Raw genomic sequence first — 17,551 nt, forward strand, 5'->3', positions numbered from 1 at the left:
TGCTACAAGAATATCAACAGAGACGCCATTTAAGCAGCACAATTGCAGGGAGGTGGTGGAGCACTTCAGGCGTTCCTGAGCAACTAATTTGGAGTAAAGATCTCATCAGCATCAATGTCTTGATATTTAGGATAATTTTAGTAAACCAAATGCACTTACTTTGTCCAACAGCAGATCACACCGTCATTTTGCTTTAGAAGGTCCTCATTGAAATATCACATTTATTTCTGATCTCTTAATGTATTAGGACTGACTTTAAAATGGCATGAACAGGAAGCATTTAGGAAAGTAGTGCTCATGCTGGCAGCAGTTATCTCTTACTGATGCCAGATCTATCTAGTAAATGTGTGATTCAGGGGGACAGATTTTTATCCTGCAAGTGGAAAGTTGCAGGAGTCAGAGCAAATTCTAAGCCTTTTAATCCCCGAGATGCACTGATAAAGGCACAGAAATCACATCTGGCAAAATACTAGGGAATAATGGTGCATGGTAACAGGAGAACAGGTGAGAAATACACCGTATTTGTCAGGGACGTGAAATATGGATGTTTGGTCCTTCCCAAGAGAGCTGGCCTAAGGAATGGCTTAGCTGGAGCAGGGGGGACAGACCGGCTTGTTTCTGTAAACTGCATACATCCTTCTCTCCTTTTACTGCTCCTACCCATCTCATGCTTGCCCTTTTCCTCTTCATGCCTCCTCCTTAAACTTTGATCTGCCTCCTCCCACCCTTGGAACCTGTAATTTCAAAGGAAGCCAAAAGCAGAACCATCATTCTGTAACAAAACAAGCTTTTGTTTTCCACTGGAATGAAAATGAAACCTTTCACGATGCTCTCACCTTGCAGTGCCATTGATCGAGCAATAAATGCATTCACTTAGGGCGAGGAAAAGCCCTTTGTGCGAATCAAGTAGAGCAGGAACTCAAATCTTGGTTTTGGCTATCCAGAACTGAACACCCTCACCAGCAAGCACCAAGTGATTGGCTGTCTCAGGCAGCCAGAATGTGTTCTGATCACATTTCCTTCCAAAGGCTCCATTTCAATGAGCTGTCATTTTCTTATGGCGGAAAAAACAATTGAAATATGTAATATGAAGCTCCTTAGCCTGATCAAAGCCAGGTCACCATGAATGAGCTTCTCTTTATTTATTAAGCTAAATGCAGGTCCCTTTTTGTTGTCACACAAACCTATGTGTGAGATGCTTAGGCTAAGTCTTCTGCTTGATGTGAGGCCTTTTCCTACCAAACAGATTTCAAAAGCTCTAATAAGTGCTTGTGGTGCTGGTGAGAAGTGATCTGTGAACCCAGTTCAGAAGGATGCAGTCACCTCACTCACCTCATGCATCACTTTCTCCTTTTCCACTGGCACCTCATCAAACGTCTTCACACTCAGTGGTCGCTTCTTGCTGTTGTTACTGAAAGCAAGAGAGTGGAGGGGTCAGCATGAAACCTGAGCAGATGCTGCACCAGTGAGTAGCTCAGTTAACACCCCAGCACAGCCCAGCTTCCTTTTTTCATCTCTTGTAACTAAGGAACAATGTCCTCACACATTTGGCTGCCCAGCTCCTTTAGAACAGCCATACTGAGAGAGGACCACAAACAGGGCCCACCTCTCTGAAATCTTCCTTCTCTCCCACCCCTGAATACATTTTCCTTACCCAGTTTCCACTGCACTCCAGCGATTAACACAGTTGCTCAAGTTTTCTTCCGCAGGGCAAGTTTTGGGGTTAGATTCTCCGTCAGGACACAAGGTGATGTTCAGTGGGATATAGTCTTTACCATCCTATATAGTTAATAACATAAGAGAACATGAAGCTGATAAAGGTAATTTTGTACTGCATCTCAGATATATAAGGTTACTGTATTCTGTAGAGCTTTACACTGAAGTCCGTTCCAACCCAAACCATTCTGTGATTCTATGATATTGTCACTGCATTCCCCTATTCTTTGGGAATTCCAAGGGACCAGTCTCAGGGACACATAAAGGAGAAGGGAGGGAGCAGCATGAAGCCACAAAACCCCTGCAGCCGATATGACTCTAACAGATTTTGGAATAGACCTTTTGGTTATGTTCAACTTAAGGAGCTGCAGTTAGGAAGAGCCACTCCTTCAGATGGCAGCTTTAGAGGGTTTAATTTCTTGTCCTTACAAGGAATTGATGCTGCACATCTTGGTGAGCTCTGCATTGTCATTACATCCCTGCAGTAACCTTCAGAAACTGCTCTCCCTTCAAGTCCTGAAAGCTGTTTGTCCAAATTTGCCTTTGCTTGATTTTTTTCTTTTCTTAATTTTAAGAGGCAGTGAAGAGCCTTATCAGGACTTTTGCCTCCTTCATTTCCTTTGTTATAGGAGAAAACTCACAAGCTCCTCATATTGCAAACTGGGTCCTCCTCAACTGAGCTTCACTGAACGTGTTTACAGAGTGGCAGGAGCTGCAGGAGAGTGTTTGATTTCGTCTTAAATTAAATTGCTACATAATGGCTCTGGGTGTTTTTACTGAAGAAGAAAACAACTGATTTAACTGTTATGATTTTAATAATTCTGTAATGGACTTTCTGAGCTTTAACCTGCATCGTTTTAAAGCTCCGAAGAGCACGGGTGAGCATAGGCTCAGAAAATGACGCAGGAAGTTCAGAGCAGCTACTGGCAGTTGTTTTGGGTTTGTGTGGCCAGGTTTAGATAGCAGGGGGGCTACAGGGATGGTTCTTCTGAGAAGCTGCCAGAAGCTTCCCCTGTGTCCGATGGAGCCATTTGCATTCCGCATCCCCTGCAGCGCTCAGGGGAGGAGGTAGAGAAATGAGGGGTGAAGTTGAGGCTGGGAAGCGGGAAGGGGTAAGGGGAAGGTGTTTTAGGATAAGGTTTTCTTTCTCATTATCCGGCTTTGATTTGATTAGTAATAAATGAAGCTGATTTCCCCAAGTTGAATCTGTTTTGCCCATGATAGTAATTGCCAGCTGATCTCCCTGTCCTTATCCCAGCCCAGGAGCCTTTTGTTCTATTTCCTCTCCTCTGTCCAGCCGAGGAGAGCAGCGATAGAGCAGCTTGGTGGGTGCCTGGCATCCAGCCCGGGTCAGCCCACCGCAGCAGTTCACTGTGCTGGAATGCAATTAAAACTGTTGGTGAGATAAAGCCCTGTTGTTCCTCTAAGGGGCAACTGAGCCTTTTTTTAATTACTGTAAGTTTCTGCTTATTATGGATGGGTAAACATCTAGTTTTGAACTCTAATCCCCTTTGAATAGTTAACGTTTTCTTTACTCATCCCAGTAGCCATTTTCCTGCTATGAGGGCAAATCTAATGCTGCTGCTCGACATAGTCCTTACCTGTGCACAGGAATGCACATACCTTCCCGTTCTCCCCCTCCCCATAGGTAGGCATTTGTTGAGGAACAGTTTGTGCCACTGTACCTGCTCGACATTGGCTTGCAGAAGGTCTCCTAAGCGCTCCACAAGCTCGGTGAAAGTAGGTCTCTCAGTGGGAACGCCATGCCAACAATCCAGCATTGTCTGGTAGCTAGATAAAAACCACAGGTATTAAGGAAGGAAAAGGTCAGCAGCTTTGCTTCCGAACTGTTTCATTCTTGCTTGCTTTGGTCATAGTTTCGGATTAAGACAGGCACAAATCTCCACATTGGAATTCTGTTCTACTTCCCATGTGGGATGCTTTTTTCTTCTATAGTCCTGTCTCAGCTGAGCCTGTAAGCTTTTTGTGTCACATAACTTAGAATTTGACTTCTGGGCCCCATTGATATTGCTGAAATAAGTCATAGTTATGGGTGCCTAGTTTCTGTCACACAATTGGAAATCAAGGCCGACACAGCAGTCTCCTGAGCTGAGATTCATGAACTGCAACTGACATGGGGAGATCTTTTAATCTGGTCAGCGAAGGTCAAGCTGACTTGGTCTGTCTTTAGCATTCATCTGTGGTATCGGGACACCCAAGATATGCACAACTACAACGTTTACTGCAAACAAAAAACAAAATACATAGCTGTCATCTCCTGAGGTCTCCTTCCCCTGCACACCTCAGTACAGTCTCTTGTGTAACACTTAAGTGACACATGTCAGCTCTCAGTACAAAGCCAGGAGCTCTTACACTTCTGGAGTGGAGTACTCTGGAGATCTCATCCGGGTGCCTTCTTTGAGCCGTCGGCAGAAGTCCTCATCTATCTGCACTCCAGGGTATGGTGAGGCACCTGGGGGGAGAAATGAGGAGGAGGCTCCAGAATGGCACAATCCCTGTTTCCCAGTCCAGTGGCATCAACACTCATCAGTTATTTCTGCTGCTTATTTTTTGGGCTGCTCAGTTGTTAGTGTGAAACCTGGGAGGACAGTTCATAGCAACTGTAATTGCTTTTGAGATGTCGACTGCTGTAAAGGGATTGAGAGTATTCTATTAACTTGCACACAAATCGGCCTAGCAGTCGTCAAGTGAAGGAGTGAGACTTATTTCCCTTCCCAGTGGGAATGGTTGCCATCAGAGGAATGACTTGTATAAATGTGTGTGCATTGAAGGTTGTGATCTTTCTTGTACAACATTTGCACATTTTGGCATCCTAGAGGCTGGATGGTGAATTTGGAAAGAATTTAATCAAGTCTTAACACTGGGGGTTGAATGGAGTCTGGATCTGTATCCAGCCCTCGAGGAATCCATGTGTGAGGTACCATCTATAACATTCCTGCATTTTTTCCCTCCTGTTTGGAAACACTGTCCTGTGCTGTGCACTTGGGGGCACAAGAACAGCAGAAATCTGTTGGAGTAAAGCAGTGAAGAGGGTGCCAAAGTGTGGCTGGTGCCAGAGTTATTCTCCTCTGTGAATGTGACCACTCAATCTGCAAAACTGTGCACTGCGGAGCAAAGATCCTGGCAACCTCCTAAGAGGGCATCTCCCCGCAGCAGATCAGGGACACTTAGCCACAGAACCTCAGAATTCCCTTGAAGTGCAAGTACCAGGTGACAGTATTAAGAGTGTTTCCTGGAGTTATGTAGGTTGGAAATAGTCAGTAGCATCATTTCTGTTTTATGTCTTGATTTTCCTTCCTAGTTTTGCCTTTGGCCTGTCATTATGATCGTAATACCCTGGTAATTAAATGTTCAGCTCACATGGCATCTCCCCTTAGCTGAAGATCTCAAAACAGGCTTCTGTCAACTCACAGGATCTCTCTGAATAAGTAGATGGATAAAACCTGTGGTGTCCCTTTCCCAGAGTTACACTGTGACCAAGGGGACTATGTGATAAGCCTAATATCTTGGATTTGGGATGCTGAGGCTCCAACATATGGTGAGGTCTACACATGACATTTTCCATAGGGGAAATCTCTTCCAAAATGCTCCAAGCTGTGGCACACATTGGATATGGTAGCACTCTTTTGATCTTGGTTTTATTTTAGGAGGATAATAAGATGCTGATGTTATGCTACCAGGCAGTGCTTGTTTACAGAATTATCTCTGATTGCTTTGTGAACAGTGCACATTCAAATTGCAGGAGACACTGACACTCTGTAATGCACCATGTAAGTGATTTCAAGATGTATTAAACATTGCTGCTATTACCTGACCTGAGTTGTGCTCAGCCCATTTCAATAACACAAAGCTCAATGCAAATCAACAGTCTCTCGAGTCCTGATTTCCCTTGTATCGCCATAATGGATACATTCTGCCAGCCCTTCTGGAAGCAGCCATCCTGCTTCGTTCATCTTCTGACCCTGAAAGGACCCATGGCCAAACTGAAGTGCATTTTGCTAGTCAGTCTTTGTTCCTTCTTTAGAGGGTGCTAAGTGTGTGGGACCCAGTAAAAAGCAGCACTTGCAGATGGGAGCCCAAACATACCCTGCAGCAATGACAAATAACTTCCATCCCTTGGCTCCCAATGATCTGTAAAACTTTTATATAAGAGAATTCAATCAGTGACACAAATCCTTAATTAAATATTTATCAGGAGAGCTGCAGATGTGAGTAGTGCCAAGCCACAGGCATGCCTGGGTGAGCTGTATGAAAACCCTCTTAGCCAAGAGGACTGCTTTGAATCCGTGCCATGGGTTGAGGAAAGTAGTTTGAGATCTATGTCGTAGTAAGGGCAGGGGCTGGCTCTATGAAGAAATGTTGTAGATTCCTCTGAATTCAGAAGAGGACAGTCTATTGCTCCAAGTAAGCACCTCCATTAAGCAAAGAGACTATCTCAAATTAAACCAGATAAATTTCATTTAAACAGTTAAAAATACAGATTAATTTAAGTGACTGTATTTTAATTTTTAAATTAAATTGCATTAAATTAAATTTAAATTTAATTGTAATTTTTAATCTTCAGTATTAAAGGCCAAATGACCCTAAGTTCACATCTGTTAAGCCCTATCGGGACCTTTGGGAATAATGCAACCAGTTTGCCCTCTGCAGTGGTCTTTGCCATCATCAGTATTCAGTTCATTTGGTTCCTTGGAGATGCTCAATGGAGAGGCTGGCCCCTCTGACTGTGTCTCTGCATGCTAATGCTAATATATCTGCTGGAATAATCTATTGGAACTGAGGCATTGCCCACGCTTCTGGAGCCGCATCCTTCTGTGGTGTTCCAAAACACTCAGCAGGTGATGCTGTTACAGACCATGGAGGTGGTGCAGCTAAAGAACAGGACACTCAATAAACAGGGCTGAATGCTGGAGAAGGTGATAACCGCCACTTGTGTCAACCATTTGAGTGTGAACTCTCTTCTTTTGCATGCTGATACGAACTAGAGAAAGGTCCAAATCAGAGACTTGGACTGAAATCAGGCTGGGATCTTTGCAGCCAGCCCCAAATAAAGTTTAGGCTAGAAACAGCTCCAGACTTTGCATCCAGATCTGGACTTGGCATCTAGAGCTCAGTTTCAACTGATCCATGAATCAGAGATAGCAGAAGATTAGAGAGTTCACTTTAAAATTCATCAGCTTAAGTTGACAATGGTGCTTGTTTTCTTTTGTCTGCGAGTGCTGATTAGAAAGCCAGAGCTGACATTCCTAAATTCCCTCAGGAAAACACCACTTGCCACTCTGCAAAGCGAATGTGAGAGCAGGAAAGTCCGACTGTCTGCAAGACTGCGTGTCTCAGGTTCAGGGCTTTATCTGCTGGACAGTAACCAGATGTCAGTGAGGCTGAGATTTCCAACAGCACCGTGAGATGAAATGTCTAGTGCATACACAACACCATCAGTACTCCTTCTGGCTTGTAAATGATAACAGCCAGAAGAGCACCTTCTACCCCCTCTCTGCCAGAATGACTTACACAGAGTCTAGCACTGGTTCTCCTATCAGCCTGTTGGCTGCTGCTGCCAATACATTGTTCTTAGACAATCTTACTTGGATTTTCTGGGGAAGATAATTAAGCTGGGATAGAATGTCATGTGGGCAGACTCCCTTGTGTTCCAGGGGCTGCCACTATGTCACCAGTGGCGTAATCCTCTGCAGCCATGGAGCTTTGTGGATTCCTGAAGCAGTTTGGGCTGCTTAAAAATATGGTTTGACAGGGAAACTTCTTCATTGCTGTCGCAGAAGATTTTCGGTCCCAAGCAGCAGATTGTTGGTTAGCTCTGTGCTCTGATGCTTTCAGTTATTACAGATGTTGGGTCCAGGGTCTGGATTGCGTTTTGTTCCCCCTCCCCAGTATTTACTAGTGTTGCCAGGAGGGGTTCTCACTGACCTCAGTCCCATGTCTGTGTTTTACACCTGATCTGCACTGTGCACTTGCACCAAGTGAAGTAGAAACACAACACCACGTTATCACCTTTCGTTAAAAGCTTCTTTTAGCAATAGAGCTGTAAGTTAAGGGGGAAAATGGGTTTTAAACCACTCTTACCTAGAGAAAATATTTCCCAGAGCAGCACTCCAAAAGACCACACGTCACTCTGTGTCGTGTAGATTTTGTCAAAAATAGCTTCTGGAGCCATCCATTTGAGTGGGAGCCTGGCCTGGGAATGCAAAGGACACAAGGAGTTGCCAGACCTGTTGTGACTGATCTGCCCAAGCCCATGAGGAATAAACCCCCAAGGTGAACATTCCAGGTTTCTTCCACTTACATCTCCTTTCCGCACATAATCGGGGTCTTTATAAATATCCCTGGCTAGCCCGAAGTCACAGATCTTAACCACGTTGTTCTCTGAAAGAAGGATGTTCCTTGCTGCCAAATCCCGATGGATGCACTGCAGAGGGATGAGGACAAGTGAGATCAGAGGCTCTGCCTGGACAAGGAGCCCCTGCTAGAGCAGGAAGCATGAGACCTGCTTGGGAAACGGAAAGATAAACAAACTTCCAGTGTGAACAGGTTAGAGAAGGAGACTGTCAGTGGGAATGTGCTGAAATGTACTGTCACGTGCAGAAGAGACAATGACTGAGGGGACAAACCAAGTGTCACAGATCATTTTCTATGTGAAATTACCTTCACAGTATGGTGAGCTAAAGGGAGGGCCATTCTCCAGCTAATTCTTCTGGGGGAAATTTGGGAGAGGTCAAACAGCAGCTGCAGGTCCATTTGCAAATGCAGTGCCATGAGTGTGTGTGTGGCTCTGCCTCTGCTGCCCTGGGAGCTGGGCAGTAGGTGCAAGTGCTCAGTGTTGTGCATACTTTGGCCTGTGTATTGCATTCAATCTACTTGAAAAGCAGGCACCCCACAGGCTACAAACATACACTTCTTTTTGTATCCAAAAGGCTCCAACACTGCTGACAAGCTAAATAAGTAGCTGCCTACTCCCTCTTCATTTTTCAGTAGTTCCTTTGTTGGCCATACCAGAAGGATCTTTATGAGAAGCCTTTTCTGCATTTATTTATGAGACAGTTCCACGAATTGTCTTAGGATCTGTACACACTCCTTCTATCTAAACTCTCATGTTACAGATGCCAGTCCTTGCAGCCAAGAACATGATGGATATTCCTTCACAACTCCTTCAGTGCTACTTATTGCTTAACCACCGGAGGAATGTGATCTCCAACACTTTAATGTAAGAGCAAAAGGCAGATCACTCAGGCACAAGAATATATTTGGATTTTCTCTTATCAGATACTCATGGCTCTGTGAAAGAAGGTCAGCCCTGATGTTCTAGTGAGCTCACTTTTCGGGAGGCGAGAAACTCCATGCCTTTGGCCACTTGGAAGCTGTAGCAGATCAGATCCTCCAGAGTCAGGGGCCTCTTGTACAGATCCTCAGCATCTACAAGAGATCACAGACAGAGCAAAACACTGGAGCAACAGTTCAACCCTTCTTAGACATGGGTGCCACTTGCACGCTGGCGAGCCCAGCCCTGCAGCTGAGTGTTGTTGCGTGAGTTCTCCGCTACAGCTCTGGTTTAGAAACCACTGACCTAGAGGCAGGAGGTCAGATGATGACAAAAGTTCCATCCAACATTAATCATGTAGGTTAGTTACAGGGAAAACAACGTCTGGGGATAAAAGTGAGGGAAACTATTTATAGTGAGCGAGTGACAGGACTGGGGGACAGACTGACCCCACAGGTCTGGTAAAATACTGCTATTACTCCTCTTACACAGCAGGAGCAGCTTTTATATGCACACATCATTGCAAATCTCCTTTTGTGAGAAAGCTGGAGCGGGGCACAGGCAAGAGAAAGGATTTGTGATTTCAGGGACAAGCCAGGCTGTGCACAGGCTTGTAAAGTGTGGGACTGTGGGTGGTACGAGCCAAGCAACAGAAATCTTTACAATAAAAGACCTGGCATGAAGGAGGTTTCTTTTACCTTCTTCATCATCTTCTGAATCGCTGTAACTCTTATCTTCAATAAACCCAGAGCTGGCAGAGCTTCCCGTGCTGGCTACGCTCTCCAGGCGCCTCTTGATCAGTTCAGTCAAATCACTGTTGGACTCATCCAGACTTTTCTCTGCTTGGTCAGAGTTTTCCTGCGACTAGAAATGGTATAAGCCTGATTTTTAGCTTTGGATGAAGCAGTGCCTGGGGATTCAACGGCACAGGGAGACAGTGTCCTCTGAAGATGAGCTCAAAACAGGTTTGAATGTGGTGTTGCCTGAAGAGCACAGCTAATGAAGCCTGGTTTCCCATTTATCAGTACAGAAACCCCCATGTTACCGCTAGCAATATTCCACCATAAAATTAGCAGGAAGCTGGCTGGGGGAGACTGATAGATCAGTAGATATTGTAATTTTCAGGGAGGGTTCGTCTTTTCCTGGTTCAGTTAATACCAGTTTTTCACTATGACATTGTTGCTCCCTCTGTGCTGGGTAGTATCTCACAAGTGATTCCCGCTCTCTCACAAATGCACTGGAGTGCTTGGGTATTTGCAGCTAATTCCTTAGGAGGTGCTAGGAAAGAAGAGGATGGAAAGGAGATCCTATAGGAAAAAAAGGGCTCCTTTTCTTGCTCATGCAATTTGAAATGTGGTGAGGCAAGCGTCTAAATGCCAAACTGTCCCAGTGCCAATGTGGAAAAGAATCCAAGTTGTGGTCAGTGGTTGTCAACCCCCTGCCTTGTGGCCATGAGAATCCTGCCGGGTTTTTACCTTGTATGCAATGAAATCCCCTCGTTTTCCTCTGAGATAGTTGGACAGATTTCCGTATTTGCAGTATTCTACTATGACCATCAAAGGACCTAAAAAGACAGTGAAAGTCAAATGAGTTTTGAAGCACTGCAAAGCACTTAATACTGTCTTAGCCTCACAAATCCTCTTCAAAGTAAGTAAACGCTGTCACTCCTATTATACAGAGGAGTAAATTTAGTAACAGAGAAGTGACAGTGCAGAAGCACATAGTCAGTAGTGGGTACACAGAGGAGGGAATACAGAACTCAGTTTTCCCCATTAGGCGGTAACAGTGGGAAAGCCTGAGAAGTCCTGTCAGGATCTTCCTTTCTCATTTCTGTGCAAACTGCTGTAGAGTTCAGTGCAGTTGCTGTTTTTATCCAACCATGCATATGTTTAAGATGCTTTTATGTTTTGGTGTGTTCTATTAGGCGAGGGAGAAGCTGCATTCTATACCTTTAGCATAATCACTGTGCTTTATAACCATCACATGTAAGGTAAAGTGAAACAATGGGACTAGACTGCATATAAACATGTATTACTATCAATACTAAGCAACCAGACTTCCATGTCCAGGAAACTTGCTCTGTCTGGAAGGTCTGTGCTTCACACTGAGGAGTGTGGACTTGAAAGGAGAAAAGTGCTGAGAGCTGCACTTGGCTGTCGGGAAGGAGGCAGCTGAGCGGTGCTTCTGCCTGGCTCTGTCAGAAGGGCTTGTGCTGCAGCCTGCCCCTTGTCTGGTCTGAGGAGTACATACTGAGTGAAAAGGCTGAGAGCAGGGCTCTGAGGAGGAGCAGAGGGGTCGAGGAGGCAAGAGTGAACTTAGAGATTGTCGTTGCTGCCTTTCTGAGGCTGGATGATGGGTACTGTTTGGAAGTAGATTGTCCCAGTGAAAGGGAGATGGTGAATTGCAGCAATCATAACCAAGTGCTTGCTGATAATACATTGGGTACTTAACTTTGGTTAAGAACTATTGACCTCTTAGTAATGCTGCCACTTTTTAGGCACCTCTATGTATTAAGCTACTTCATTGACTTGACAGGAGAGAAGAATCACCAGCATTCGTAATGCTACTTCCCCTCTACTCAGAGTCCCAAGCAAAGGCTACTTGCTTGTGCATCCTAATATTCAAACCCTCCTCTTAAAGCTGGCCATCTTCCCATGGGCTCTGCAGTGCTACAGCGACTCCTGTGAGTTCCCCCTCCACAGCTCCCAGGTTACAGCAGCATCTGTGGTTGCTAGTTGCTGACTGCTCCTGAGGAGCTGGGAGTATCCTGCTGGAGGGAAGATCTCTTTCCTGGCGTCCCACCACATCCACCTCACTGAGGTTTTCTTTTTTCCACTGTGACTGGTGAAGTTTGGGAAGTTCTTTGGGAAAATGATAGCTTTGGAGTCTCAGATGACAGCAGATGTGTGTACCAGCTCTCTCACTCTTTCCCCTTCATTTCTTTTACTCTGTTGGTTTTTTGGTTTGGTTTGGTTTTCCTCAGCTCTCCTAAATTTGTCCTTTGGGAATTGTTAGAAGGTTCACTGTAAGCAGTAAAGAGGCATCTTTGAGAGTTGTTACCCTGAAGTTAAAGCACAGTATAATAAGAGACAAGGATGCTTTGTATGGCAGTATGGGAAGGGATGTTTTAGTGCCAAAGGTCCAAGATTTATGGAATCCTTTGTGTAAGTCTGCACTTTGCAGCAGATTCTTTGTATGATGTAGAGCCAGTGGTGTCAGCTCAGCCCCTTGGCAGCCTGTGCTGTTGCTGCAGTCAGCTTTGGTCTGCTTCAGGTTTCCTGTCTACTGCACAAGAAACGCCTGCGTCTGCCCAGCAAGAGTGAAGTGCTTGGGGAAAGAGGAGGCCTCAAGTAAGTGTGTGCTCAGCCTGGTGCATCCTCCTGATAAGGCTGGAGAGAAGAGGGAGAAGAACTTTTGAAATGATCCTTAGTGCGTGATTTGGAGGAACTGGGGACCAAACTGCCGTTAAGGATGCTGCCTCCCTTCAGCCCATAATCCGTTTTGTAAGCAAGTTTACAAAGGACAGAGAAAAAGAAAACAGAGAAGTGACACCACTGACTGGGAGAAGATGTTCCAAATCCATTGATGAGATGGGGCCATATTCTGCAGTAGCAGAAGCTCTCTTATGAGCATAGGGGTAGAAATGTTCATGCTTGCATTAACTGCATGTGCATGAGAGTTGGACTCCACCACAGGTACATCCAAACATCATTGTAGCTGCAAAGTGTTTCTTGTTTGCTGCTTATTTACTGAGGACTTCTCACCTCCAGCCTTGGTGCAAGCTCCCAGCAGGTTAACTACATTCAGGTGATGGCCTATATGGATGAGGATCTTCAGTTCAGACATTAAAGCCTTGCATTCATTAGTAGTTGCACATTCTGCTTAAGATAAACAGGAAAAAAATCATCTTTACACAACAGGATATTTTGAACAGGACACAGCCAGATCCTGTTTACACTTGGAAACAAAACCCACCCTGGTTCCTTGCAGTATCTTTGCTTTTCAGACTCTCAAACAGATCATAATTCATCCCTTTCATTGTCTGTTGACCTTTATGAAGTGGAGTTGCACTTTATCTTTTGGGTGACTCTTCCTTTCTGTGGCTTGGCTTACAAAGGGTGACTGTCCTGTAGGAGAACCCTCCCCCAAATAAGATACCAGAGAGCCTTTGCAAGGACTGAATTCTGCAAGCTCAGCAAAGGAACCACCAACCTCTCCAAACAACAGCAGCACACAGAACGTGTTCCTTCATCCCTAAGGGTGATGTGCAGTCTGCTATTACTTCTTTACAATACCTCAGAATACGTTTTTCCACAGTAGTGAGCAACTCTCCACTGCAGGGGATGGAGGAATCCAACACATCTGTAAGTTGGGTCCCAAAATGTACTGCCGAATGTACAGCATTACCGAGCCTCAGCCCTGGGAGATCTCATCCACCCAAGAAATACATTTCCCAGCAAAGCAGAAGGGCCCATATTTGTGTGTGAACCCTGAACGTGACAGTGGTCAGCCAGCGATACTGTAGTTTCATTCTCTTTGGCTGCCAAAGCTAAGGAAGACACCCTCAGATCAGGACGTTGTTCAGATGCTGCCTTGTTTCCTCCGCCTTATTCCAAAGCTTTCCTGATGTATTTTAACAAAAGGGCTGTGTCCTGTTTCCTCTGGTTTTGCCTTTGCATCATGTGTGACAAATATAACCTCTTTCTGTGTTTGTAGACTTCTCCATAAACACATCTTTCACCAAATCGTGTCAGAAAGAAGGAGCTACTCCAAGCCCACAGTGTTTGCAGCTGGGTGTGTACATGGGTGGTTTTACTCCTGATTTACCCTGGCATGAGCTGGAACATGCCTAGCAAAATCCAGACGGGACAGCCTCTGGAAGTGTTTCAGATAGTCTTGCACATTAACTTTTAGCCTTCACCCCAGAACTATACCAGCCTGCTTCATGGAAGTGACAGATAGTGCTGGAATTACAGAAGGGCAGACATCTCCAGAGCCTCTTTTTTCTTTCCTGAATGCATTGACTCACACTAGAGAATCTATCCAGGAATGTGGTGAATTATGGGCATGTTAGTTGGGAGGCACGGATTAGAGCAGGAGGCTGCTGCCTCAGCTCGAGGAGGAAGGTGTAAAATGATGAGGGAACTGTCAAACAGTTTGTTGGATATGTGCAGGATGGTAGAGCTGACATGAGGATCAGTTGGGAAGCACAGTGTGGAAGTGAATGAAACCCCTGAGCTATCCATGGCAGCAAGTTTTGAATGGAGAAGGGAGTGTCTGGATCAGAGGCTTCTAGGATATTTCAGGGGTCTGGAGATGGGCATGGAACAGAAGAAACCGCAGGAGGAGAGAAGGTGATCTGAAGATCCACTGACTAATGCAGAGGAGAAGGACCACATTCGGAGGAGGTCCAGACAGGTGGTGAATGGATGGGTTTGAGCTTTGAGAGAGATGAGAGGTAGCTGAGCACCAGGAGGCAGCCAGCAACAGAAGCCAAATTCCATGAGAGAGGTTCCTGAATCATGGCATTGCAGGGTTAATACTGTCATGCAGCAGCAGTGCAGAGCAATGTGGTTGTGAAAAGCTCCATGTGAGCATGCATTGTACCTCTGAAAACATCCAAGTGAACAGTTAAAAACCTCCAACCCGTGAGGCAGTGTAGGGCTGATGCATTTATTCATTAGCTGTCTGCAGAGGCTTTGTATGTAGATAGTACAGGAAAGAGAAGTCTCCAGGTTCCCTCATTCCCCACCATGGAATGGTAAAAGCTTTCCTTAATTTCAATAATTGCAAGCAAGTGTCTCTAATTCACTCCCTTGGCATTGCTCTTTCCAACCCCTTGAACTGTTCTACATCTGGAAGGGCTGTGATCGAAGGCTTGGATCCAATTGCAGACTATCTAATGTAATTACATTCTGTAATCTGTTTCCCTCCTCACCCCACAGACCTGGAAGCTGCTGTTTTCCTCCTCTAGGAATACAAGACTTAATGAGCAGCACAGCATGGAGCCCGCTCGTCGTTTCCTACACCTTAACATCCACTGTATAATGACTAATCGCTCCCCCATGACAAACCCACTGCCTCCTGAACGCAGTGAACTTGGGACTGGTTTGGAGATGAGAACTGGAAACCTCATTGCCCACAGGTTCCCTGAGGACTCTCGGGTGAATCTCAGAGGGATATATGTACCTTTAAGCATTTTTACGGCAACTGTTTTGCAGGTTGAAGATTTATCAATGCCAAAAGCAGACGCTTCCACCACCTTCCCAAAAGCACCATGACCCAGTGTTTTACCTAGAGAAGCAAGAGTCAAGAGTGAGCTAAGGGGGACTTGACAGTCTGCATCAGGTAAGAGGGAATCATGCATTCTCAGCTCTGCAAGACACACAAGGCTCCAGTGCCCAGGCACAATGTAGACGTAGACCGATAGTCAACAGAAGCCTGTATCACATATTTGCAGCATATGGATATAACCAGTGTGATTTATATCCATATGGCTTTAATGCAATACAGTATGTGATAGAACAGAGTAGAATAAATCAATCTGCATTCAGCTGAAGGCAAGGCTGAATACATATATGTGGCTTAAGGGTAAAAACATTACGTGTAGTCATCCTGAAGGCCAGGAAAGTCAGAGTTTGGGTTAAACATAGAATTGTGGACCCCTCATCTCTCATAAATCACAGTCTGGAGGTAGCCAGCTAAGCCATTCAGGCAGTCAGAACCCTTTAGCCCTTCACTTATTGACATTTATTTGACTTAAAAGCTATACCAAATGGAATTGAAGATGATAATCTTTCTTTATTTTCCCTTTCGTTTAAAGCTTCATGCCTGTGTTACCCAGTGTGCTCTGAGGGCTCTGCCCCAAAATGCAGCAGAGTACGCAGGGCATCATGGTCTGGTTTTGGTTCTGGTTTGACCCTATGTCCCACCATCATCTCAGGTTTTGTTACTTTTGTCTGTCTTCCTCCTCGTTCTTTGTTTTCCAGTTAAAGCACCAAGAGCACGCACAAATACAGATAGGTTCCCTACACTCATCATTGCACACAGATGTTGGTGTTTCTCTATACAAACACAACCTGCTTTTTACATCTGCTTGCTCCATCGTCCTGTGAGCTGAGCTGTTGAATGAAACTTGGTTCATTTCTTCGTGATAGCTCTTTTACAACTCAAAACCGGGTTCAAATGATGGGTAAGGAACTGATTGTTTGGTGAATTGACAGATTCCTTCAAAACAAAACTCACTGGAAGGCTGTCACCTTTCAGGTTGACTGCTCTTTCCCCTTCCCTCTATAGATATGAAGCCACACTTTTGGCAGGAACAGTACCTGGAGGTACCTTCCTTCCCTGCCAAGAGTTTGGCTTCACTTCTGTAAGGAAGAAAAAGAGGTGATAACTATTTTGAGTGTGACAGCATCTTTGCTTTCTTACCAAATCCCTTGTTTCCTCCCCCATTAAGGATGATCCTGAATGCTGTGACTCACTGCCAATCCCCCCCCAGGACAGTAGTACATGGGCACTAACTGATAGGCTGCTTCCTGGGTTATCCAACAGATCCACTGAAATAGGGGAGCCTTAGAAACCATCATTCTTCACAGTAATAATCCCCCAAGCACTCACCCAGACGCAGTCTGTCTCTTGGGAACTCCCATTTACTGCTGTCATAGGGAAGACGGTCGCACTGTTCGTCAAGAGGCATTTCCTCTGGATCCATTATAATTGACAGGTATCCTGTTTTAATATCTGTGGCATCAGGCTAAAAACAGGAAGGGGAGAAATTACAGTATTTACCCTGCAGTTCTAATGGGAGAGAGTTGCTGGCTGGGAGCATCCTGAATTCCAGGCTTAGCTCTGAAATGTATTGCAAGCCATGAATGCATCACTTCAGCTTCCTGCCTCTCTTATTTTTATGCCTGAGAAGTAAATGTTTATGTATGTCTGCCACTCATGGGTGTTGGGAAGAGTCACTGATTGATGGTGGTAAACACCCTGAGGACACAAAATCTGTCACTGTCTTCTACCTGTATCTGTTAAAGGAAATCAGTGTTTTCCTATGGGAACTGCGCTTCCTGGTGCACTGGGGAGCGTTCAGGCATTTTCATTGTGTTGGTGAGAATCAGTCTTGATTCTCCATTGTTATCCACTTCATGGCTATTGCTTCTTGGATCAAAATGGATCAAAAGCTGGTGAAAGCTTCTAGTGAGAAGTTGTGACTTGGTGGGTCCTGTGAGCAGACTTGTACAGGGCAAAGTGTAATAGGCAATTCACTGTTACCACAACTGTGTTAAACTGAGGTCAGGGGGGAAAACATGAATGTAATCACTGTATTTGCAATAGAAGGGAAAGTTTTACTCAAGTACTGGGGATCAGCGCTGGGACTGTGTTTTGGTGAGTTACAGAGCAGAGGCTGTGGTTGCTTTTCTGTTTGCTGTTTGTTTTAGGAAAACCTGACCTGAATTCCTTGGAACTTTACTTTTTCGGGTCATAAAAGGGGGGTGAAACAATAGCGACTTGGAGACAAAATAAGTGTGGTTTGAGCTC

The 17,551-nt window shown here is 45.0% G+C and overlaps 1 protein-coding gene across 2 annotated transcripts in view; it reads right to left on the bottom strand.

Annotated features, from left to right (window-relative positions):
- LOC136019248 (vascular endothelial growth factor receptor kdr-like) overlaps positions 1-17,551 on the bottom strand; it is a 124,717-nt gene that overhangs the window by 13,544 nt on the left and 93,622 nt on the right. The window contains exons 17-28 of one of the 2 annotated variants that reach the window (XM_065689218.1): positions 16,631-16,766; positions 15,200-15,304; positions 12,775-12,891; positions 10,486-10,574; positions 9,709-9,874; positions 9,068-9,165; positions 8,039-8,161; positions 7,819-7,930; positions 4,090-4,189; positions 3,402-3,507; positions 1,655-1,779; positions 1,333-1,411 (exon numbers count right to left, since the gene is read on the bottom strand). In XM_065689218.1, the coding sequence (XP_065545290.1) occupies positions 1,333-1,411; positions 1,655-1,779; positions 3,402-3,507; positions 4,090-4,189; positions 7,819-7,930; positions 8,039-8,161; positions 9,068-9,165; positions 9,709-9,874; positions 10,486-10,574; positions 12,775-12,891; positions 15,200-15,304; positions 16,631-16,766 (1,356 nt within the window). The remainder of the gene's footprint in view (positions 1-1,332; positions 1,412-1,654; positions 1,780-3,401; positions 3,508-4,089; positions 4,190-7,818; positions 7,931-8,038; positions 8,162-9,067; positions 9,166-9,708; positions 9,875-10,485; positions 10,575-12,774; positions 12,892-15,199; positions 15,305-16,630; positions 16,767-17,551) is intronic. The other variant, XM_065689220.1, reaches the window with a different exon arrangement.

This window comes from Lathamus discolor, chromosome 9, assembly GCF_037157495.1.
Source record: "Lathamus discolor isolate bLatDis1 chromosome 9, bLatDis1.hap1, whole genome shotgun sequence".
Classification (NCBI taxonomy): domain Eukaryota; kingdom Metazoa; phylum Chordata; class Aves; order Psittaciformes; family Psittacidae; genus Lathamus; species Lathamus discolor.